General features: G+C 33.8%; 2 protein-coding genes across 2 annotated transcripts in view; one reads left to right on the top strand and one right to left on the bottom strand.

The window, feature by feature from the left end:
- LOC123666553 (calcium-dependent secretion activator) overlaps window positions 1-26,481 on the bottom strand; it is an 84,705-nt gene extending 58,224 nt beyond the window's left edge. The window contains exon 1 of the mRNA XM_045600666.1: window positions 26,338-26,481. The gene's annotated coding sequence lies outside the window, so the exon portion shown is untranslated. The remainder of the gene's footprint in view (window positions 1-26,337) is intronic.
- On the top strand, window positions 7,882-10,098 carry LOC123666403. Its single transcript, XM_045600496.1, has one exon. It carries the CDS (start codon window positions 7,882-7,884, stop codon window positions 10,096-10,098), a length of 2,217 nt encoding a protein of 738 aa, XP_045456452.1.
- Window positions 26,482-26,907: the final 426 nt, after the last annotated feature.

The following is a 26,907-nucleotide window of genomic DNA, read 5'->3' as shown; positions in this document are numbered from 1 at the left end:
CATAACTTTCGTTTTGTCCAAGTTCATACAGAGAACGACACGTCGGGAGGACTCGTTTAGACCGGCTAGCATTTGGCCTAACTCATCTAACGTGTCCGCAAAGATGACGATATCGTCGGCGAAATGAAGGTGAGATGTATTCACCGTTGACATTGATGCCTTGTTCAAGGTCTTAAAGATATCCTCCAGCGCAGTGGTAAACAGTTTCGGTGATATTACATCTTGCTGTCTAACCCCACGCCGCAGGGAAATAGGTCTTGTTATCTGGTCCTGGACATGAACGGTCATCGTCGTTGCGTCGTACATACATCTCAGTACCACGATATATAGCCAGTCGATATGACATCTCTGCAGAGAGTCCAGGACAGCCCAGGTCTCGACACAGTTGAAGGCTTTCTCGCAGTCCACAAATTCCATACACAGCGGCTGATTATATGTCTCTGTCTTTTGAATAATCTGTCGAACAGTATGGATGTGGTCTACGGTGTTGTAGTCATTTCGAAACCCAACCTGCTCTGGTGGTGGAATTCGTCGAGTCTTATGGCGAGACGATTCAAATGTGCAGAAAATATTGATTGCGACGGTATTTAACTTAGGGTTTCACCAACCGAAAAAAGGTCAGTGTGATATATGTGTATCATATGATAATTCAAACAATGAGCAAAAACAAGATGATAGACAATATAAGAAAGAAGAGACTGCTGATTTTTATACTATTTACTAGCTGACCCCGCAAACGTTGTTTTGCCATATATGATAACTTAGGGGTATGAAAAATAGATGTTGTTCGATTCTCAGACCTACCCGATATGCACACAAAATTTCGTGTGAATCGGTCTAGCCGTTTCGGAGGAGTTTAACTACAAACACCGCGACACGAGAATTTTATATATTAGATTATTTGTGGTTAGTAATTATTTGTGATTTTAGGAGATATTTACTAGAGACTCATCATCATCATTACAGCCTATACAGTCACTGCTGGACATAGGCCTCCACAAGTTTACGCCAAAAATAGCGTGAACTCATGTGTTTTGCCCATAGTCACCACGCTGGGCAGGCGGGTTGGTGACCGCAGTACTGGCTTTGTCGCACCGAAGACGCTGCTGCCCGTCTTCGGCCTGTGTATTTCAAAGCCAGCAGTTGGGTGGTTATCCCGCCACCGGTCGGCTTTTTAAGTTCCAAGGTGGTAGTGGAACTGTGTTATCCCTTAGTCGCCTCTTACGACACCCACGGGAAGAGAGGGGGTGGCTATATTCTTTGGTACCGTAGCCACACAGTACCCGTAGCCACACAGTACTAGAGGCTAATTGTACCTAATTCTTATAATAATGTATAGTTTTTGTTTTGTTTAAAAAACAATATTTGTAGCCATAAAGAGATATATAAATATCGAAAGATTAATAAAAATTTGTTTAATTTAAAAAAAAGGTGATAAATTTCAGTTTTCGTTTTATAAAAAAATGATGCATTAGTACATACAACATCATAATTACAATTAAATAATCATAAAACGAAACATTGTGATTTATTTTTAAAACTTTTTGTTATGTTTTAATACTAAAGAGAATTTTTTTGAAATACTACCTAAAATATTAAGTAATTTTTGGCATAAAGAGATTTAAGTCGGAACTTTTTTTTCATCTCCATTTTACAGCTATTATAGATTTTAACACAGTTGTTTTTCTATTATTCTATTAATCTCTGTACTTTAAACTACTGATATCAATAATAAAAGTCATTAAAAGCATTACAAATAATTGGTAATTTTTAATCAAACACAATGCGGAAAAAGTGCTAAACTTCAAACGCCAATTCCCACAAATTGCGATTTTTGAGTTACATCTTTGTTTTATTAAGGGTGCGACATATTACGTATAATAAAATGACACATTGTCTATTTATTAAAAAAACAAGCACTTCTTTTTCCCGAATAAGTTCTTTTGTATATTTCTATACAATAGTATCCCTATGTGTGAATAGTAAAGGGTTCAGTATTTTTATTATGAAAGAGTTAAAATTGGCTTTTTACGGTGTAGCTTTTGACACTGTTTGAATAAAGGGATGGAAAGTAATCTATGTTTATTCTGAATCCGTGGTTATATATTCGACATACCTAGTCAGGTTATTTCATTTCATTTTCATTTTATTTAATTGGGGTAGCTTACAGCTTATTATAATTATAATTAATACAGAATTAACTCTAAAACTATAATTATAATTAATATAGAATAAAAATCAAAAAGGGCAATAGGTGAAACCTCGAGCAACGCTCGTAATATATCATTTAAGGAATGCGGAATTTGAGATTTAAAAAACGCGTAAACCTTTTTTGAATTGGTCCAAATGAATTAATATAAATGTCGTATTTATGATTCCAAATGATATATATTATTTATCGAATCGACAACGTTATTTTTCTTTTGCGCAGAAGGAAATATCTTGCTTAAAATCTGGAGCAGTCCGACAGGGGAAGAACCTCGACTTTGCGGAATATCACAAACAAAAAGCACTGACTCACTAATTTCTACTCATTCATATACGTGTCATCATCTTGACTTAACTGTCCGACGGTTCCGTTTCTAGGGTGTCTTTGTTGTTCATCTGTAACTGTTTTTTTAAAGTAACTGCGGTGTTTCTTGCCGTTTCTTCTCTGCAGAATCTACATTCCGAATTGGTTGTAGCTTCCCTTTTAAGCATAAATAATATTTTAATTTATCAAATGACAATTCGAAGGTGTTTCAGCCTGTAATATCCCACTACTGGGCATAGGCCTCTTTCCCATGTAGGCGAAGGAGCAGTGCTTAATCCACCACGCTGCTCCAATGCGGGTTGGCCGATATATTCCCTACTATGAGTAACGATCGCTATCAGGTGTACATGATAACAACCGGAACCGACGGCTAAACGTGCTCTCCGAGGCACGGTGGGGAGACCCACAAGGACTGCACAAACACCCAGACCATTTAAAATTTAGATTTTATTAAAACTGGTAGTATAGAATTTTAAGTAAACGGCATCGAGCGGTAGATATCATGCACACAATTTGGTCAACCCGACTGAGTAAACATTTAAACTTATAGAAGATCACACCGAAATCACACTGCTTAAATGTGTTGAGTAAGGTTACTGCCAGAGCCAAAGCTGTTGGTCGGAGATAAGGTCAGTAACGCGCTTGCAATGGCTCCTGGTGGTTACCACCAGGCCTTTTCGCTTGCCATCAGGCGTTTGGCTGCGACAGAAGGGCGGAAACGTCCTTCCTAGCAACTACACATCACTTCATAACAATATTTTTCTACAAGCACTTCAACTATTTCCTCGACTTATAACAACTGGCCGGAGCGTATCCCCTTGTCTAAGCAACCAAATCGCCACATACATCATTTTTTTTTTCAAATTAACATAAACAGTGAGTCAACTTGTTATTGAAAAAAATCAGGCAGCCCGTACGCTTATAAAACTTTTTCATAAGAAAATTAAAAAAAAATTATAATTCAATGTCACTTTAGTCTACCTTAATACTTTACTTCAATTACTTTGTATATTTTATTATAATACATTAAATAGAAACTTTCCTTAGGAATGGTTAAAAACATTATCATAATATTTAATTTGACATAAAAGTTTTAATTGTAATTCTATTTAGGTTCAAAATAAACAATTTTCGTAATTATAATTTCGTTTGTTTTGTGAATTTGGCACGGTTGATACGCTATGTAAACAATTCTGAATGTTGACTTCACAGCTTGATGATACAGTTATCTGACGTACTTAGGTATAAAAACTGTTTGTACGTATAAAAATTTGAGAGAGAGTTGAGGCTGAAGAGTTTTGGCTGCCCTACACCTAACCCAATCTAGAAGCTCTGTCTACCTTATTAGCAGTAACATAACACTAATGGAGAGCAGTTATTTAGTCATTTGTGATCTGGTCTTCTGTTAGGTTTAGGTACTTCATTAGTCGGGCTGCTCCAGTTAATGAGCAAGATACCCGATACCGTGCCCTTCACCGAATAAAAACAAAATGTACTTCTAATCTGTAGGAAAGATTCATATACCTGTCCACCTCTACTTCAGTAATCATAAGTGGCCTGGTCACCTAATGGGAGGGATTGAAAAGTGGAACAAAAAATAATACTTTGGTACCTGAGAAATAAGAAAAATCGTGATAGACAGTTTCGAGGGTGGGGAGATGAGATAGACTGGCAGGGAAAGTATGGACTAGAAGAGCGCTAAATACAACATAACCACGAAAATCTTCAACATAAACAGAGTGGAATGAAATTGAGGAGGCCTTTACCAAAGGGCAGGCCGTTCGAGTTTTAGTGTCGACGACTAGGTAGTCAATTAATGATGTTAAACATTATTGAAAATTGTATGTCTGAATCAAGGCTTATATTATTATTCTCGGGGAAGAGTCGTAGGGATTAGGCTGACCGAAACCTTTCTATCTCTTTTACATAATAGAAGAAAAGTTAAAGCATAGAAGTGAAATTTATTGTCTGTTATACAATCTACATTAAAATATACAGACATAAAGAAAATAGCCTTTAAAATCTAACCAACTTCTGTAGTAATAAAATTGTAATATAAACGGTATTAAAATAAATGTTTTAACCTCACTGAAATAACAACCCTTTCCTTTGTTTATTCCCTTTGTTAAGGGCTGGGATATTTCAACTTGTAAAATATTTCTAAAGTATTACGAATTCATGTATAATTTACTGGGAATTTTTAGAAAAATATTTTTTAGAACTTGTTATTATTTTTATGTTTTACTAGCTTACAAACTTCGTACCGCCATTTTTTCATGAATGTATAATTTTTTTTTTAATTTTCTTTGTACAACCTTGTCCCGAAAATAACGAACGATTTGTATAGATTTTGTACTCTTGAAAATTTGCAAGATCTAATAAACGCTGTGACCATTTAACGTCACATCTGTGTCAATATGTGAATTTTTGAATCTTTCATAATGTCATAGGTAAGTCACGTTTAGGTCCCGTCCCACCCAAAATGATGTCATATAATTTGCCATTTTAATTTTGCTAACATTATGTTTTAAACAACATCTGTAAAATATTTTTGTTATTTTTAATTACAATAAAAGTTTTAGTACTTAGATGTGGCAAAACTGATTACTAAATCCTTTTTTGTCACGCTGTGAATGTTCCATTTTACTATCAAAATGTGACCTTAATTGTGAATACCCTTTTACTTTCCTTAACAGATAATATAACACAAAAATGTCACATATGTAACGTATGTTTGAAGAATAAAAATAGCATACAACTAAGCTTATACTCACGCGGTTAGTTTGTAAAACGTAACATCGTCAGGAAAAATCAATTTTATCGCCGAACTTTATGCTCAGGCCCTTGTTAACAAACGCGTATCTGTATAACCGTCGCACCCCGCCTCTTGACTCGAGCGGCCCTCACACGTAGTGCTCTCAGGGCGATATACGGCTATTTTCGATATCATCCGACTAAGTTTAGTATGTTATCTAGGTATACAAAAGCACACCAAATTTCGGTGAAACGTTCGTTTTTTTTTATGTACTGTAAAAGTGGCAAAAAGCGTACTGTCCATCCAAACAAACTTGTAAGCTTCATAAAATTATGCATAACATATTTAAAGTATTCAATTAATTTTAATTGGAGATCGCTATAAAGTTTAACAAGTTGATGTTTGCTAAATAGACCAAGAGCCCATATACTCGTTTAACTTCTCAAATCTTTCATCAACTGAAATTTATGTAGTGCCCAGAATAGGAAACTAGGAGCATTTCATGTGGATAACGACCCTATTCTCGACCCTCCCAGGAGCTCTCACCTTACTACAGGAACATATAACTGCTTGCGAGGAGCATAATTTATCTACGTTATGAGGTACTTACCTAGTTGAGCATTTGAAAATTATTGTGGAGAGCACTGCATAATTTTTAATTAATACTAAAGATAAAATGAATAAATATTATGAAACTGTAATAATATTATTACAATTTCACCTGTCTGCACAATGGCCTCAAAATTCCAAAAGTAATTGATGATTTTCAAATGAAACTGGGCACGATTATGTGTTACATGCGTACACTGAAATTGAAATGAAAAATTATAGATTGTCTAGTCAATTCAAATCGTTCTTCTCGTAAATCATAGCTACTAAATAGCTTAGAACTCAAATCGTATAGAAGCGTTTGGTCATACGGCTCATATGGCGTACATACTTTATTTTAAAGGATTCGTGGAAAGGGTTGCCATCGCGTCACAGACACGGCTAATCTTATAAAAATAACTCGTGTTTGTGCTCCCAGGAGATGCTATTTGCTCAATACGGCGCCATTTTAGTCTGTGACCTTAATTATAATAAAATAGATACCCAATTTACTTATAGGTCAAAGATATTTAATTCCTTATTTAAAATTTAGCAATTACGTAGTTGTACAACGTAAATTCCTGAACGCTCACTAATTGCCGATCTTTAAAAGTAACGCTGTATACAATTTATTTGCATGACTATTGTTTAGTTAATTTATTCAAGAGCTTTATTGCGTCGTTACAATGTAACTTTAGACTTATTACAACGTTTCTGTATTATAATTCTGGGTTAGTTGATTTGAAAATGTATAATTTTAGTGGTACCACTGCGGCATTGTAATTTTAATAGATTACTAGTGTTGTATGGTTAAAAAAATAAAGTGACTTGAATATTGAATTAGTAGCAATGTCTTAATTACTCGTAACAATTATTATTTTAACAATAGTGATTGAACACCTGCTACCACAAACTTCTTTTTTTTTTGATATCGCAGCGTAACCCATTTACGGGTGATATCCAGGATGCCCGGGTAGGCATTCCTAAGCCGTATGTCGGCTTCAGCACTTGGAGGTGCACTACCGACCAAAACCCCTGCGGGAGCCTTCAGCCGCTTTAATTGGAGGGTCCCGGATCTGCAGGCAGCAGGATTCCTCCAGCGACAGGCTGGCCTCGGCGAAAAGACCAGACTTCTCCTCCATGAGGACTGTCCGGCTCACCTCTGAACAATCCCGACGACGCCATGTCTAGCAGGACCGGGTTCTCATCCCGGCCCGAGATGGGCACAGGGGCGTTACTGGAAACGCATAAAGTAGCGCACCACAAACTTCTAATTCAATAGTTTACTGCTGCAATTGTGTTTTGTATTACAAACAAAGTGTACTATCTGTAAATTAAACACTTACTAACGTTACACTGCTAGCTTTTTTCTGTTGGGTAATCTGGAAGAGATCGCTATTTAGTGATAAGATCGCCCATTGCACTATATGTATCTAGAATTAAGGTTTGCTATGTTATACTATCTTTAGTTGCAATAAAGTGGTTTATTATTATTATTAAATTAAATTTTATTTTTTGTTAAGATAATAATTATAAATGAAATTGTTGGTTAAATTTATAAATTACTTACACCGATGCAATCTAAAATAGTTATAAGAAATAAAAATATCGTTATTACGTTTAAATATTACTGAAATAAACATAGAGTTCTATAAGTGTGTTTATACGAAGATCTGTTATGATTAAACGCAACGCGTGCCACACGAACGTTACAGCTTACACGCAACCGATCAAGTGCCTAGGAATTTAATAAAATAAGATGTTATTATTTCAAAAATAATAAATAAATTTAAATAATGAACTTAATAAAATAAGATGTAATCGATTTCAAAAATAATAAATAAATTTAAATAATAATAATAATAATAATAAAAAAAAAAACCTGGCAGCTGTCAACTGAAATGACGCTTTTTTATCTTGTCATTTAATTTATTATTTTAAAATATGTTAAAATATGAAAATACAATTTAAATATCACAAAAATGACATATAACAAGAAGATAAAATGAATAAAGCCATAGGACGACGCGCACAAAAAAGACCAAAGGTTCCATCGAGCTCCGAAGCACAGTCGTCAACGACTGACGACGAGTATCAAACACCGCCGTCTACCGCGGAATCGGACGCTGACGATGCTGACTCATCTACGAGACCATCTAACCGTCGACGAGTCATACGCCCACCACCAGCTTGCTTGGAAGTTCCGGGACAACGCCCTCCCACAAGAAATCCCGCTGTCGGTGGTGCTGTGCGCCGCATGAGATGGACTCAAAAAGTGAACGAGAGTGTCATGCGAGCGTACTATGAGGCAACAGGTGGGGGAATTAACCTTACTGCGTATCGTTCAACGATGTTGTCTCTGTTTCAGGCGCTTGAACCAACCGTCACCGTAACCGCACAACGACTATCGGATCAAGTACGAGCCATTCAGCGTTGTCACCTACTGGATGAATCAGTACTTGAGCGGCTGCGTACAAATTTACCACAACTTAATACTGTTAGTCACATTCGTGCTATACAAACATCGCAAAAAGAGACAAGAGAGGTAATAAATTTTAATTTATCTCCTAACAGTGTTGATTTGTCGGTAAACGAACAGGATAACGAGCCTATGAGGAGAGCTTTGGAGGATGCTATCTTGAAATATAGATCCTTGCCACCAAATATTAGGCCACAGCTACCTCGTTTGCCTATTCACAGACGTAATTTGGCTTTAGTAGGTGTTATGGATAAAATTTTACAACAATATTTAGACAGCACTCAAAATTTATCCGATACTCACTCACTTCTGTACTGTGGAGCTGCAGCTGTTTGTAATGTAGCTAATGTGAAGTTTACATCAAATAAAGTTACTTTACCATCCCACACGGCTCCAGCTTGGCAGACCAGAATTGAAAAACGAATAAATTTAACCAGAACACTAATAGCCAAATTAACATGTTTCAGGGCAGGTAACAGGCGTCCAAAAATCATGCGGTTTGTACACCAGGCTTTTGCGGGTACAAATATAAGATCCAACGAGTACATAACATCAGTCTCAGACCGCATAGATTTTCTGAAGCAAAAACTCTGTGCATGGGCAAAACGCATTAAGAGGTATAAAAAACGCAGGGATCGATATCATCAAAATAGGATATTTCAAAGCGACCAACGAAAGGTATACAGGAATTGGGAACAGTGCACTATTAATGTGGTCAATGGTGATTTACCGACCCGGGAATCGATAAATAATTTTTGGCGAAATATTTGGTCGAACCCCATTGATCACATTGAGAGTGATTGGATGAATGTTGTCAGAAGGAGGTGCAGCTCACTTCCACAAATGGAACAAATTAAGATAAATTCAGAAGATATAAGTTATGCAATCCGTTCAACGTCGAATTGGAAATGTCCTGGACAGGACGGATTGCATAACTTTTGGCTTAAATGGTTTCATAGTTCGCACCCCATCCTGGCATCACAATTTCAAAATGCAATTTGTACTAATTCATTACCAAAATTTATGACGACTGGTACCACATTCCTGTTATACAAATCGGGATGTACCGCTGATCCTAAAAACTACCGCCCTATAACTTGCTTACCCACCATCTATAAGCTACTTACATCTGTTCTCGTCGCAAAAATTACAAAACATATTACTACAAATAATATTTTGGCTACGACTCAGAACGGATGTAAGTCTGGTAGTCGCGGTACCAAGGAACTTCTCCTCATAGACATGACCATATGCCAACAGGTACGTCGAAACCGGAAAAATCTGGCTGCCGCTTGGATTGACTACAAGAAAGCGTATGATTCAGTGCCTCATACATGGCTTATAAAAGTAATGGAGCTATACAAAATTGATGCTGCTTTGTGCTCTTTTCTGAGTACGTGTATGAGGCAGTGGAACACTTTTTTACGTCATCCGGGTGCGGTTGATGTTTCAGGATCGACTGAACCGATAAGGATTATGCGGGGTATCTTTCAAGGTGATAGTTTGAGTCCATTGTGGTTTTGTCTAGCCTTGAACCCTTTAAGCACTATATTGGAGGATTCAAAGTTGGGCTTTCACCTTCGTAGAGGAAGCAAAGCAATCTCTCACCTACTTTATATGGATGATTTGAAGCTTTTCGCATCCAAACTACCAGACTTATACAAGTTGTTAAAAATAACAGAAACCTTTAGCACTTGTATAAGAATGGAGTTTGGTGAAGAAGTAGTAGAAATATACATATAGTATAGTAGTATAGTAGTAGAAATATACATATATTTACAACTACTGAATAATATATGAGTTATTAGTTTTTACATAATAACTTTTTACTGGGTGGACTGATTTCGAGATTTATTTTAAACTATAGGTTGCTTATCATGTGTCTCTAAATTAGAGTGAGATTGGACGATTAGTTTTTGAATTATGTTTTATATGTTTATGTTTTTTTTTTACAATGGTTGTCGATGTAATTTGAAGTCAGGTTTTTTATTTGAGACCAAAACAATTATATTTTATAATAGTAACGCCATGTTTCACTGTAATTAATAGATGAAATAATTTCTACGAATTAATTACAAAATAGGAATTAACATGATGTTATTAAAACTCCCGGGAGGTTAAACCTTTCAATTTCGCCCTCACGTAATTTGTATAATGCAAACAGAGAGGCCTCGGTACAAAGTTGAAACGGTATGTTGAAAGCCTTTTCCCATTTTCATCATTTTAATATAATAACACTATTATTATAATCGCATGCCTTTGTTTGCTTAGTATTCTGCATCGTTACTATAAAGATAATGCTTTTAATAAATTTTATTTTTAGTATTTTATCCTTTAGTCGTCAGTAGTAGCTGTAGGCTGTGGTGAAGCTGGCTTCTTCTGTTGTAGAGGTGCAAATAGTCATTATTTTTAACTTATGCGAATTTCATTTCCACTCGGAACAGGTATTGTACAAATATGTGTGTCTTGTCTGCGTGTATTTACTGTTAGGTTTCATTATCGTTCCTCGAAGGGCGCGTAAAGTCATCGTTCCTGTTTGTTGTCATAGAAATTTTATAGCGATCCCCTGCCTGCATGGAAATATGGCCTTTGTCATGAAGTTTAAAAGTTGATTCTGTTCAGTTCATTAAATTTTACATTTACACCAATATTATTAAGTATTTATTTTTGTTTCAGATTTTAATCTGGTAATCATTATTCAAAGTAAAGAATATACACGCCAAACCACAGTGGAGCAATTTAGAAGACTAAACTTTTGATCCGTCTCCTACATGAAGATAGATGTCTGTGTCCAGCAGTGAGATGTTAAAGGCTAAATTGATCAGTCAGGTATTCTCCCTTTTCGATGGTGGATGAGGAACTTTACACCTTATTGCTCATATCACCACCATCACCACCACACCTTCTTCATCATATAAACGGGATATGTATAACTATTGTTATTACGACAATTTTTAATTAATTATAACCACAATTTTCATAATAAAATAAGGTTATTTGAATCGCTTTTACGGTCAAAAATCTTTGGATTTAATTAACATCAGTAAAATGAAAGTTCGAAATTTAACATTTTAATACCACATAACGCTAAAAGCACACGTGTCATCAAATTAATATTACACCTACATGGAGAAAGAGGCCTATGACCAGCTGTGGAATATTACAGGCCGAATCGTTACCTTTTTAAAATTGTAATATCATTAATATAGTTTTTTATTGTTAATTAGGTTTTTTGAAGTGATAACTTCTTTTGGCGCCGCACACAAATTTTTTCGTAGGTAGTAAGTTAGGCAGACCCGACACGCTCTGAGAAGAAAGGCTCGATCGGGTGAACTCAAGACTTGTTGCGTTATTGCTTGATTGCGATTATCAATGAAGTTATTACTTATGCCGTGCGGTATTAACCAAACAATCTATTTTTAAACAAGTACATATATCTTGTAGAATAACAGTTGTATAACTCATCACTATAGTATGGTTGTGACCTTGTTTCTCTTTTCACAAACAACAAAATGTCAGCGTACTCTTTGGAAAACATTTCAATTAAGGCTGATTGTTAAATACTGCAGTGTCGTAAGAAATAACGATAAATAACCTACATACATAGATGCATAGATTGATGTATTATAATAAAAAAACCGGCCAAGTGTGAGTTGGATTCGCGCACCGAGGGTTCCGTACATCATTACAGCCTATACAGTCCACTGCTGGACATAGGCCTCCACAAGTTTACGCCAAAAATAACGTGAACTCATGTGTTTTGCCCATAGTCACCACGCTGGGCAGGCGGGTTGGTGACCGCAGTACTGGCTTTGTCGCACCGAAGACGCTGCTGCCCGTCTTCGGCCTGTGTATTTCAAAGCCAGCAGTTGGATGGTTATCCCGCCATCGGTCGGCTTCTTAAGTTCCAAGGTGGTTGTGGAACCTTGTTATCCCTTAGTCGCCTCTTACGACACCCACGGGAAGAGAGGGGGTGGCTAAATTCTTTAGTGCCGTAGCCACACAGCACCACACCACACCACAGGGTTCCGTACAAAATTGTTAAAATTATTTTTATTATATGATATAACTAATAATTTGTGCCATTCACAATTTTTCTTTAGTTGTGCTATAAGACGTTGCTTCGTACCAAATTTCAAGTTTCTGAGTTCACAGAAAGTACCTTGTAGGTTATGATTTCTTTGCGAGTGTCGCAAATTTGCAGCATAAACGGCTGTATCTTTTGATCTTGTTAGCTTAAAAGTTTGATTTCTTCACAACTTTAAGTGACATTAGACTTGAGTATTTGGTATGAATTTCAGTTTGATACCTTCACGCGTTACTGAGAAAAAGGGTCTTGAGAGACGGACAAACAACAAAATGATCCTATAAGGAATCCGTTTTTTTTCTTTTTGAGGTACGGAACCCTAAAAACTGTTTTGTTTTTGTTAGAATAATTGCGGAGTTACATACGATTCCATCTCTGCAGAATCTACATACCGAAACGGCGATAGCTTCTCTTTAACAATAATAAAATTAATTGATTATAAGAAATATAATTTTAATTTGTAAAAAAAAGAGTATATATTTATACAAACTAAATATTTACAGATAGTTTTGGTATAAATCATGTCCGCGTGGAATTGTGCCAAGAATGCTGGCAGCATTTCCCCGTTGAATAAAAAAAAAAATAATAATAAATATAAATAAATAATAAATATATATTAATAATTTGTAAAATGATGATTAAAAAGTGCTTTTCAGGCCTTTTGATTTTGATGTTGATTATCTAAACCATTTCAGTAAAAGAGTATCTAACTCTTTCACGCAAAAACTACTGAGCTGATTGTTATATAACACCAGGTTTCACATTGAAGACAAGAATAACACAAAGGTTATTTTTTATTCCGACATTTCCACGTGATCGAAAATTAGGCAAGTGAAAGCGGGAGGCGTAACTTTTTTATATTTGTTACTGTGCTCCAATTTTAAATTCTCGTATGTATACTTTTTGAAAGTTTACTAAAAGTTGATAAATTAATAAAAATAAAAAAATACTAAAAGTTGATAAATTAATAAAAATCGACGGTAAAATAAATTGCTATTCATTTTTATGGAACAAAGAGATCGAGGGCTGGGTAAACATTTTTGAGAGCCACTCGAGGTATTGTTAAAACTTATACAATACTTATGAACGAATACCCGAAAATAAAACCGCAAATTTTGCTAAAAGCTGGGTCATATAAGAGTCATACTTTTTTAATAAGTGTTTTTAGGCAATATTTTATACGCATACTGAAATCGGTATCAACAACGTAGTAATAACTCCGATATGTTAATCACTACATAGTATAAAACAAAGTCGCTTCCCGCTGTCTGTATGCTTAGATCTTTAGAACAACGCAACGGAATTGCGCTTTTCTTTAGTAAATAGAGTGATTCCAGAGGAAGATTTATATCTATAATACATGCATAATAGCTATAGGAATACTCATAGTTTTAGAGGTTCCTAATGTGATGTCGGAAATAAACACATTTTTTTCGCGCATATATTATAAGTATATTATATTTACTTTATATTTAGTATCAGCATTGCACCGTGCGAAGCCGGGGTGGGTCACTAGTTCAATATAAGCTTTCAAACTTTCACGGTCTCGACCTTTACTTCCAGCGGGATTTTCTACGATTGTTGTTTTGAAAGAAACTAATAGCAAAACCTTGTAATTCGGTGCAGGATTACTTATATAATAAAGATGTGTGGACCCTTATTGATGCTGTATTTCATGCAAGATATTAGATAGCAATTCGTGTTAAAACACAGTTTATTTAATATCTTATATAAAAAATTCTAATATCACAAGGTTAGTTAAAATACTCTTACGAAACGGCTAGACCGATTTCTATAAAATTTTGGGTAGGTCTGAGAATCAGTCAACATCTATTTTTCATACTTCTAACTTATAAAAGGGGAGGGGATTAAGCGAGCTAATAACATATATGCAATACAACGTTTGCGGGGTCAGCTAGTATTGTATATATATATATATATATATATATATATATATATATATATAATAAAAATCTACATTCTTGATTGGTGGTAGCTTCACTCTTTTAAATATAATTGAATTTTAATTTTTAAAACGACGATTCGAAGGCCTTCGGCACATACGGTGCAGACGCCAAGGCCGAAAACGTTGTCATCACTTCAATATATCGCAGTCCACTCTTGGACATAGGCTTCCACAAGTTCGCGCCAAAAATGGCATGAACTCATATGTGTTGCCCATAGTCACCACGCTGGGCAGGCGGGTCGGTGACCGAACACGTTGGAAAACTTCGTTCTGATCTTTATTGAATAAAAAATTAATAAAGTGTATTAAACATGTACGTAATAGTATTTCTTAATATAGTATCTCCAACGTAACTTATTTTATGAATAATACAGAGTACACTGGTTTACTCGTACAGTAGGTAACTTATTTACAAATACTTTTGAATTGATTACTGTAATTTAAAATTATCCACATTGTAAAGTAAACCCTAATCAAAAATTTCTACTATATCTACGGTCTTCAAAATTCTTTTGAGATTGTAATCTCGACCGCACCAATCGATCTCCTTCGGGTTTTTTCTATTCTACGCGAAATTGACTAAATCATTCTTACAAAATTTTGACACCACAGATAACCAATAATTCTAATAAATGGATGAATGAATATTTAACTTGACACATCAAGAATGAACGATAACATAGCTCGTTAACAAATCTCCTTTATCTTTACTGCCTATTGTACCTTGACACGAAAACTAATTAGGTAACTCTTATCGACGTTTACCCATTCAGTACCGTCACAAATTGGGGAGATAGCTTGATAGCTTGTACCTTTATTTTGTAAGTGTAGATAATTTAAACTCCTTTGGTATAAAGTGTTGTTATTCTTCACAAATAGTACTTAATTATTTAGGGTTTGTCTTACCGGTTATGGATAACGCTATTTAACGGATGATGGTATCCAACAGATAAAGTTTTTTGATGTATTATTCGCTTTACCATCGAATTCCATAATATTTGTTAAATATTTCTATAAGAAATAATGAATATTAAAGTTGTAATTTAATAAATCAGGAGAAACAGATCCTAATGCATGTGAATATTTGTTTCAGATCTGTATGTGTTTGTATTTCCATCGTGCTTGGAAAAGTATGTAAATTTGTCGGTCTTGGTTTTATCACAGATACCAGATAGGGATGATTACTCGTGGTAAAGAAAGTATCTGACATAAATGACTAGTATATGGTGGAGCACCAACCCGCCTGCCCAGCGTGGTGACTATGGGCAAAACACATGAGTTCACGTTATTTTTGACGTAAACTTGTGGAGGCCTATGTCCAGCAGTGGACTGTATAGGCTGTAATGATGATATGGTGGAGCAACGTGCAGTGACAATCTTGGCTCAATAAAGGGACAGTAACAGGCTGTCTCACTTTCGATCTTAAGAATATGTGACGAGAATTTATCTTTATTTTATCCGTCCAATTGTTCCAATCCGCAAATTACCAAGAAAAACCTTTATATAGATCTCCGTCAGTAAAAAGTAGAAACGTAACACAGCGTACATTTTATTTGGTTTTCCATTTGGCTTAAAACATTGCTAAAACGCGTCGTAAACGAATTTAATCTTATAAATTTGAAGTAATGAAGAATCCGCACACATCTGCGGGAGCCATTAGCATTTTTATGAACTTCGAAGATTTTATTATTTGTACAAATGGAATAAAAAGATCTTAAGACACGAGACCTTTTTAACAATAACCTTATCTCATAAAATTTCTGTATTTTATATGAATCGACCCTCTATATAGCTATCACACATACAAGAAATATTAATATATCGTAAATTCATTGACATTTGAGTTCATTGATGACTGATTTGACGACATGTTGGCGCAATGTTGGGATAGCAAGGGAATATTGCATAGTGTATTGCAATGTGTACCGGACATAATTATGTCTACGACTGATGTTTTGATCTGATGTTATGAGTGTTTCCGAACACCCGACACAAGGTTATAATCCTTTTTTATTAAGTTTGAATAATTGAGTAATTAACGATAACTAAGTAATCGATCGCACGTTGAGTACGCGATTATCGCAAATAGATTAAGTTTAATTAATATAAACCAGTAATAAAATAAGCGAATGAAAATAACAAAAATAAAAATACTGGCAGAAATAATTGCTTTTACAAAGTTTTCTTATGAAGTTACCAAACGTTATATGAAGTCTTTTAGATGCGAACATTTTCCTAACTTCGTTTATTGCTGTTTTAGTTGAGTAATAAGTATTTCTTATACACTCAAACAAAAATATATATATTTCTAGGGATATTTTGTAAGCATTTTTATTTCTTTTTAATTATTAACATATACCTACTGAAATAATGTTTTAAGCGATTTGTCCTTTTTAACTGACTTCAAAAAAGGAGGAGTTAATCAATTCGACCTTTTATATATATGTACATGTGTTCGTGGATAACTTCGTCCTTCATGAACCGATTTTAATAAAAAAAAAATTGTTGGAAAGGGGATATCCTAAGTGTAGTACCATGATAAGAAACCGAGGGAAACCCTCAAAAATCGTAGTGACGACTAGGCCGTTTTTTAATTTTTTTCGTCTACTTACGTTGTTTTACTTGTCGATGAAATTGAAGTCGTTTTTTTTCGTTTGCGAGCAAACACAATTATTACATAATTATAATAAGCTCTAAAATTTATAGACCAACTAGCTGACCCCGCAAACGTTTCTTTGCCATATATGTTATTAACCCGTTTAATCTCCCCCCCCCCCCCCCTCTTATAACTTAGGGGTATAAAAAAATAGATGTTGCCGATTCTCAGACCTACCCGATATGCCCACAAAATTTTACTGAAATCGGTCGAGGCGTTTCGGAGGAGTTCAATGTTTAACACCATGACACGAGAATTTTATATATTAGATTATTATTTTTTATCATTAAGAAGTTAGATAATACAGAAGTGGATAGAAGTGAATATAGTCCATAAAAATATAATATCACACCATGACGTTCTCTGGCAGCGGAATAATAGCTACAAATATTCTACATCAAGATAAGTATTACACAAAAAATAAAACTTAATAACATAAAAAATGCATGTCTCCATTATGAGTGATGGTAAAATAAGCCTATAAGGAGATTTAAGTAGCCTTGAAGACGCAATGCGATTAGAGACAGGACCCGGCAGAAAGTTCAAGCCGATTACCAACCCTCTTTTGTTCTAGTTATATCTTTTTTACTTGTATACGTTTCTATATTAGCTATCTCCCGCATTTACTTTTGTAAATTCTAATCTTGTGATATCCTGCAAGGAATAAACACATGTAGAACCATGTTTCTTGATATCGTTATCTAAATTATGCCGGCTTATTTTTATTTTCCGATACACAAGCACTGCATACCTTCTATAAGTATACACTAATTTTTCTAGGTTTTGTTATTCTATTAACTTTTCTAGTGACTAATCTAAAATCTTAAAATAAAATTAATAATCGAAAAATGATTAAAAGTAGAATAATATAATATAATAATAATTGTGTTTGCTGGCAAACGAAAAAAACTGACTTCAATTACATCCACAAGTACTTAATAACGTAGGTAGGCGAAAAAAAAAATACTCAAGTTAATACGCATTATCAAAGATTACTCCAAAAGTTGTAATCAGATCTCGATGAAATTTAAATGTGACTACATGATAAACATCGGCTTACGATTAAATTAAAAATCATCAAAATCGGTACACCCAGTTAAAAGTTCCCCCTCGATTTCCCCTCGATTTCTCTGGGATCCCATCATCAGATCCTAGTTTTCTTATCATGGTAGCATACCTGGGATATCTACTTTCCAACAAACAAGAATTATCAAAATCGGTTCATAAACGACGAAGTTATCCCCGTACATACATATATATATATATATACGGTCGAATTGAGTACCCTCCTCCTTTTTTGAAGTCGGTTAAAAAGTAAGTACTACTCTTTACTTTGTAAGACTAGTCTTGCATGTCATTAGAGCATAAAACTTTAAGGTAATAAGAAGTGTGAAATGAATCCTCAATTAGAATAGTTTGGTCACTTCATCCAACTATTTAAAACAAACTCCATTGTAATTAGAAATTTCTAGTAAGTACTACTTCAAAATAATTATTAGTCAGTATGTTGTTTTATTATGAAATTAATCTAAATTGATAGTCTGCAAATGATCTGATGGTGAGCCTATCGAAGATTTGTAGTTTGAGGAGTCGTGTTTTATGATTTTATATAAAAGCTAGACCAATGAATGAAATGAATGCATACTCGCATATCAGAAGTAAGTTTTGAGAGTCGATATAAAAGTCCATTAATTGGATTTGGCTTGATAAAATGAAACAAATTAGTCCTCTTCGTCATATAAATAACAATGGGTATCATTTTGTAGTGGGATTTGTATAGAAATAAATTCAGGGTACAAAAAAATATCATTTTAATATATGAATGTACATAGGTCTATGCGTTTATTGTTCGTATAGGTATTGAATTAATTTCTGGTTTTTTTTTGTTTTAATATGTATATGTACGATGACTTTGGAGCAAAGGTTTGTGGTTCGATCCCCGCACATGGCAAACGTTTATATTGACTATACAGATGTTTGTCGTGGTCTGGGCGTTTGTGCTTGTGTATGGTGTGTGTTTCCGGACCTCCGACACTAGAGATAATCCTAGTAGCCGTTGAATGTGAGGCGTTCAGTATATAAAAAAAAAACTATTTCCTTTTCACTCATCTATTTTACATTGTAACTTTGAAGCCAGTAGAACACTCATAGCCTTTTTCTACAATTAATTTTAGCACTATTTTATTTAACAACCTGAGCAGAAATAAAAATTTATACTAGTACAGAATAAGTAAAAAAAGCGCGGATAGGATATCTTTCAATGCAATTATCGTTAAATAGACGTCGATTAAGAAAGGAATGGTCTATAAAATTTTATTATTAACAATAAATACAAAATTCTACTGTAACTGACAAGTGTGCCGCCATAACAGAGAAATGTGACTGAAAACAGCTTTTTAACGTTAAATGTAGTCACAATGCGTCACAATCGTTACAAGCAATAACGCCTTATGTATCCGACCCTTAATACCATTATTACTATTAATAAGTATTTAAAACACGTAGATTATAATGTAGCTCTTCGTTTCTGACCCTGCTTTCTACTGCGGGGTTGTGAGTTCGATTCCCGCCCGAGTCTTGGTGTATTTGTATTTATTTATATACATATGTTTTTTTTTTGTATTTATTATGTAGGGAACGAAAATGCATCATGTTTGCATGCATAATGTTTTATGAACAAATTATGAAGATAATTGCGCTGCTGCGCCTATCTTTTCAATGCATATTTTCCTATTTCTAAAGGTTGTTTGGAACTTCTGGAAGAGATTGCGCTACTAAGCGATAAGACAGTCTTTGTACATTAATATTTATATGTGTAAATAATTGTTTTATGTAAAAATAAAATCAGAGTAGTGTGCAATAAATTATATTCTTTTTTTTTATTTTTTTTATGTCACTAGGTCGGCAAACAAGCGTACGGCTCACCTGGTGGTAAGCGATTACCGTAGCTTATAGACACCTGCAACACCAGAAACATCGCAAGCGCGTTGCCGACCCAATCCCCAATCCCCCCAGGAGCTCTGGTCACCTTACTCACCAACAGGAACACAATACTGCCTGAAAACAGTATTATTTTGCTGTGATCTTCTGTAAGGTCGAGGTACTACCCCAGTCGGGCTGCTCCATATTTTGAGCAGGAAATTCCTGCTGTGCCCTACCTCAGTTTCTTCTATCTTCTTATGTATATTTATCAAAAAATATTTAGCTATAACAGTAGGATGTTACCTATAATAAATGAATTAAGTTGGATACCGTAGGGAACGAGACGACCGTGTGTATGTTATAAGATATTTTATTTATTTATTCGTTCCGAGTAATGAGTAAATGATCAAACATAGCAGTACAGTGCATCAAGACAGCAAATACTATGAACCAGTCAGTATCTACTTCACATTCTCGACAATAGTTTATCTACAGCAATAATGTTGCTTTTAGTTTATTTTTCAATATTATTACTTTCTATAGAACCTGATGCTTTGTTTTAATACTCTTTGATAAAATACAAATACAATATAATATATATATATATATATATATATATATATATATATATATATATAATATATATATATATAATACCTTTGATATTTACATTATTCTTTCATGTCACTGATTGGTATTTCAATTAATTGAACAATTCAACGGCAAGACTCAGCCATAGATCACTGTGATATTAAACGTTCCCTCTTGTGTTATTTCCAAAAGTCAGGCGAAAGTTATGTTTATTTAATACAATTTGGTATGTTTAATAGAATATTTTAATTTTTAAATATCACGATAAGTTCTTAAGGAGGCATCCATCCGCGTGTCGGAGGTGACACACTCCCTTTTTAATTTTTTATACAATAATTTCAGAATGATCGGAAACATTGAGGTAGTTTATAGCTATTTACAATTAAATATTGATGTTAAATACTGTTATTTGCTTAAAATGTTCATCGTATATTTTGTTATATTATATTATTGTGTTTTTTTATTATTATATTGGTTTGGAGTCAGGGTTTCTGTCCTTATACCCCCACCATAACCCGTCACCCCACCATGCCTCGGAAAGCACGTAAAACTGTCGGTATTGTAATCATAGACATCTCATAGCGATCGTTACTCATAGTAGGGAATATGCGCCAGCCCTATTGGAGCAGCGTGATGGATTAAGCTCCGAGCCTTCTCCTACACAGAGAAATAGCCTTATTTATTAACCTTCAGTGAGACGTTACAGGCTGAACTAATCAATTAATCAAAGCTATGTTATGTTTAATATACAATATTATGTTAGTGTCTAGACATGGCTTTGCTTATACCTGTGTAATATGTTGCGTGTTAACTGAACTACGAGATTTAAATGTAATCGTTTCTTTTTTGAAGGTTGTATTACTAGATCGTGCAAAGAATACATTTACAATAATTTACATTATAATGACGTATAATTTATTGTAGTATAGGACTAGTCGGTCCTAAATATATTTATATAGTATTAGTGTTATCTATGCGAAGAAATTTTCTATAGCAAGACGGATTTGGTTGGCAGAATAAATTAGATTGACACATTCCCCTTTAGAATAGCCTTTTTAGTGCGTAGTTAAAATAACGTGGCGTTCAACTTTAGTAAAACTTATGTAAACTATATAAGTAAACTATTGTCTCAAAAATATAGAAATGATTTCATAACATAGGAGTTATATGAAATATACATAAAAAGTACCTACGTTGTTTATGTTAGTTTATCGTTTGGCGTGGGTTTTGTTGCGTTTGCCTTATCAGCTATCACGTGACTGCTTTGCGTGACATTCAGTTATTAATGAGCTTTCATACATATAATCGATTTCAGTGGGTTATGTTGGTGAGAATTTTTTATATTTTTCAGCTTCATGTTTGCTAGGAGTTTCTTAAAAAAATAAGTTATATGATTGTAATTTTAGTAAAAAATAAAGAAGTAATTTTAAATTATTCTCAAAATAATTAACAATGGATAAAAAGGATCCAGTCCTCCCGTGACCATGGTTGCTGTAAAGTATCCGAAACGTCGGGAATCAAAAGTTAACAATAAACCGCGATAAAATCCGAAAAAAGTGTTTTATTAAATGGATAAAAAGGATTTCTATATGTGTTTCTTTGTGTATGTCGAAAGTTCCAGATAGTCAGCAATCTCTAAAAAAACTCGATTAAATGAAAATATATCATCATCAAAATGCAATTCAATTTGTGTCATATATTTTCAAAACTAACTACTACATTTTATGGTGTTCGTTTGAATTATATATATATCTATCTATAACGTTTTTTTTTTCCATGTGGAAAGACTTCTGTTTGTTGACGAAATAATCCAGATTCGTTACTTGTAGAAACAGTAAATAAAATATTTACGATATTATTTAATTATAATAAGTTTAATACCTACATATGTAGAGGCTAATAATTATTCAAAATAACATGAGAAAAACTGAGAGGCAGAACAAAATTATTCATATAACTTTTTTTTGCAAAACTACTTCTTCGCTATGTCGGAACAGTTGAGAAACAAGGAAATTAAGTTAAACCAACAACGCAAGTCAGAACAATAGAAACGGACTAACTTCTGTAAATCCATTTACTTAAAAAATCAATAAGTAGCACATTTTATTGTAATCTAGCGAACCGCCCCGGAATTGCACGGTTGCAAAAACTATCTGCGTTCCACTACTATATTATGTATGTATTATATATATAAACCTTCATCTGGAATCACTTTATCTAGTAAAGAAAACCGCACGAAAATCCGTTGCGTAGTTTTAAAGATCTAAGCATACAGACAGCGGGAAGCGACTTTGTTTTATAACTATGAAATGATGAAAGAGCAATTACTGTATACAGAGCGGATTCAAGTAAGATTCATTAAATTGTACTACATATACTAAGTATCTAAATACTATTTAAACCTGTCAAATAGAAGCTGCTGAAACTTGAAAAAAACCCATAAAGATATTATCCCATTTCAAGATGTCATTTCGATGATGTGGTAGAAGAACTTGATATGATAAATTTTTGGTGTAAATATCGTATCATGATGAGATCACGATGATGGAGCGGTAATGATTAATGATATACGAGTACATCTTTTGTCACGGTGTTGTCACGGTTTGGTCACGTTCTATTACGGGGTCGAAATATGTGATAATAGTATAATGTCTTTATATTATAAAAAAAGCTTACACCACTATTGCATATGTATGTTCAAGGCTGTTTATATTTGGACCCTAAGTTTGGACCCATTACGCACGCAGTCATTTCATGGTGTAAGTATTCTTAAATCTAAAATGAAATGATGATAATGAAATGATTACGAATAATATTGGATTAGACTTGACTATCACCACCAGCGTAAATGTTGTAACAGGTCTCATTATTTTATAGATTTGATTTATTTACTGAATTGAAACCACACTTCATCTGGGGTTATTTGGGCACTATTAAGTATCTACGCAATCAATAAGACACCCTAGTTCTTATTAGACCATTGTTGTTCAACTACTTTTGTTACCATCATTAAATAGGACCGATTAAAATACGCATTGTCTATATTACTACAATACCACTAAAGCACTTAAAACCCACTCTATAAAGTTTCTAGCCTCCTCCAATTCGGTATCTAGTACCAGTACCGTCATTACTGTGAAGTGCCCAGTGTACTTAGTAGCTTAAAGACGGTTCTAAACGTAAGCGGTTGAAATTCGAACCGTGAATGTTATTCAAGAATGTTTGAGTAAATTTGACCAAACTTTTAAAATTAAAATCGCACAATACGAGTGACTGTAAAATAATATAAAAGTGGTAAAAGTAGTCTAAAAATGAAACAACGAAAAATTATTAAGTGTTAACAGAATGAGACTGCTGTTTCAGCGATAATAAATAGGGGACATCAAGATGACTCGGTGGTTAAAACATGTGTGACGTAACCGACGGTAGAGGATATACGTTATCTAGTACATTTGATAAACCTGCAAAGATATATTATACACTACTTCAAAGCAAAGAAATGTAATGGATTGCCATACAGGTACATAGGCATTGATTTATTGATTGACAGATTGATTGATTGGTTGACTGGCTGATTGATTGATTCAGGCTGTAGGCGAACGATTTGATAATGTTAAATGGATATACATACTTCTATTATACTTACTGAATACTACAGTACATACTGTAGGTCTGTATTTTTCAATATTTTTTTTTAACATTTAATCAATTAAAAAAGTTACAAAAGTTTGTAACTAGAAGCATGACTCAAACACACATGAGTCCAAATTATTAAATAACAATGAAAACGATATTTCAATATAACCTATTATGTAATTGAAAACAGCCTAAAGTTACTGCAGTCAAATCTACACATACTAACGTTCTGCCCCAGCTTCGTAGACTTTTAAAAAACTTTTACACAGTAAACACTCGTATAGATTCATATACCCGCACTTATATACACACGTTTATACCGTCTGTTTCCCAATCCAGGTAAACAGGTATGCAAAAGGTTGTATATAATATATATGTAAGTGATATCATATTTATATACGCCCTTTTTTCTAACTCTTAACTTGCGTAATAAACACAATAATAAAGTTACAACTTTTAAGTTAAATATGAAGACGCTAAAATTAAGCTATACTTATATGCAGGTACGAAAATAACAGACTAATAGAATAAATATCTCATTTTGTTACCTCAAAATAGTTTTCGTTAGTTTTTGGATTAAAATATTTTATAATAGTACAGATTATAGATTATTTAGTGCGCAAAAAATAATTGCTGTTATATATATTTTAATTTTAAATAACATAATTCGCATTATAAAGACGCCGCGTTGGTACAGCGGTCACTCTTCAGCGGGCTCGATCCCCGCACACGACAAACAGTTGTGTTGGCCATGCAGATATTTGGCGTGGTCTGGGTGTTTGTACAGTCCTTGTAGATATCTCTATCGTGCCTCAGAGAGCACGTTAAGCCGTCGGTCCCGGTTGTCATCATGATCACCAGATAACGATCGTCACTAATAGTAGGAAATATATCTGCCAACCCGCATTGGAGCAGCGTGGTGCATTAAGCACTGATCATTCTCCTACATGGGGAAAGAGGCCCATGCCCAGCGGTAGGATATTAGAGGCTAAAGCAGCAGCATCAGCGTTATAAATTATTCATATCAAAAGAAATACGTATAATAAGCTAAAAATAATATAAAAAGGTCTCTTACAAATAAAGTTATGTAAAAATTTATATAAAAACGAATTGCTTATAAAAAATATATTTAAAAGTCTCGTGGAATAGATTTGTTTTTATTATTCACAAAGTAAGGAATCAAAACGATTATTTTGCAAGTTAGTGGGGTTAAAGATCACAGCTTATTTGACATAGGTTATATCTTTTACAAAAAATGTATAATCCAAAAAAAAAGTAAGAACAATTACCAAAATTAAATTATTTTATTACTAATTAAGCGACATTATAACGCGGTAATATTGAAATATTGGAGTGTTTTTATACTAATTCACCCTTTTCTATGTATATATTATGGCTTAAATATATTATGAAAATAAAATATTTTACGTAGTAAAAAAAAACATCGCTATAATCTAATAAAATCAAAATAGGAAACCAAAAAGTTTTATTTATTACATTTTTAATATATCTGTATAAAAAAAATATTGCCTTACCCATATAAAAGTAGTGTAAAATATACTCAAATATTTTAATATAGATAGATTAAATAAATTTAATATTATCATAAAAAGGTAGGCGGCCTTGTTAGTTGTTCAATAAAGTGCATAATTACACAATAAATTTCATATCACGATTATCTTGTCAATGAAAACGCATACAATGACGTCACGAATATCATCGTTTTAATTTAGCAAATACAAAGAGATGCGTGAGATTCCCATCTAAAGAATAAAAAGTTACGCAATAGTCTAAAAATAATCTAGTAGAAATAGTAAATTTAATAAAATTTGATTTCAATTTAATAATAATTAATATACGCATGACGCAAATATTTTAATCAAAAAGTTTGTGTATGTAGATAGTTCTTAAAAAAATAAAATAAAGTATTCAACAATTCAATTTTAAAAAATATTCGCAATTTAAATTCAATTTAATATATAATAAAGTATTATATCCAAAATAGATGTTCTAAAAATACTCCGCAAGGGTGAAAGATAACGTCGATGACTAACAAGATTATATTATTTTTATTTCTAAATTCAAATGTAATAATTATAATAATGTATCAAAATAAAAACTTACCTTTTTTCTACTGTCTACAGGCACAGATAGTCATAGCAATGTAATGTCGAATATCACGAGATATTTACAATGTTATTTACAATTCCACGAGTTTCAGCTTGATACTGAGTTGGTTTAAACGTCAGTTTTGTCCGCATATATTCTGCGCATGCACCACGATGGCTTCGGGTCGATAGCGGCGTATGATAAGGTGTAAGCTCCATTGTCCAGTGATAAACAGCGCCATGAAGCGCTGTGCAGAGATATGCTACGCGATGATTTTAAATTTTTTCAAAACATCTGGAAATCTAAAATTTTATCTTAGTATTACAATCGTTGTAGGTAGTATATTACTCATATTGGTTTCATATTTTCGCTGTAATAGCATGATGGTGTTCTAGCACATCAGGAAATATCTTGCACAAAATCTAGAGAAGCCTTTTATAAGGTCTCAGTCAAATAACTACTACTACTCTGATGTGGTTAACACATGAGTTCACGCCATTTTTGGCGTGAACTTGTGGAGGCCTAAGTCCAGCTGTGGACTGCGATAGGCTGAAGTGTGTGTGTAGTTGTTTGTTTCTGTGGTGA

This window comes from Melitaea cinxia, chromosome 26, assembly GCF_905220565.1.
Source record: "Melitaea cinxia chromosome 26, ilMelCinx1.1, whole genome shotgun sequence".
Taxonomy (NCBI): domain Eukaryota; kingdom Metazoa; phylum Arthropoda; class Insecta; order Lepidoptera; family Nymphalidae; genus Melitaea; species Melitaea cinxia.
Note: the sequence above shows the minus strand (reverse complement) of the source record. Positions and strands in the feature narration are given on the sequence as shown.

Bases quoted from the DNA above. Each gene is read 5' to 3' on its own strand.
- LOC123666403 (XM_045600496.1), top strand. From the start codon at position 7,882: ATGAATAAAGCCATAGGACGACGCGCACAAAAAAGACCAAAGGTTCCA.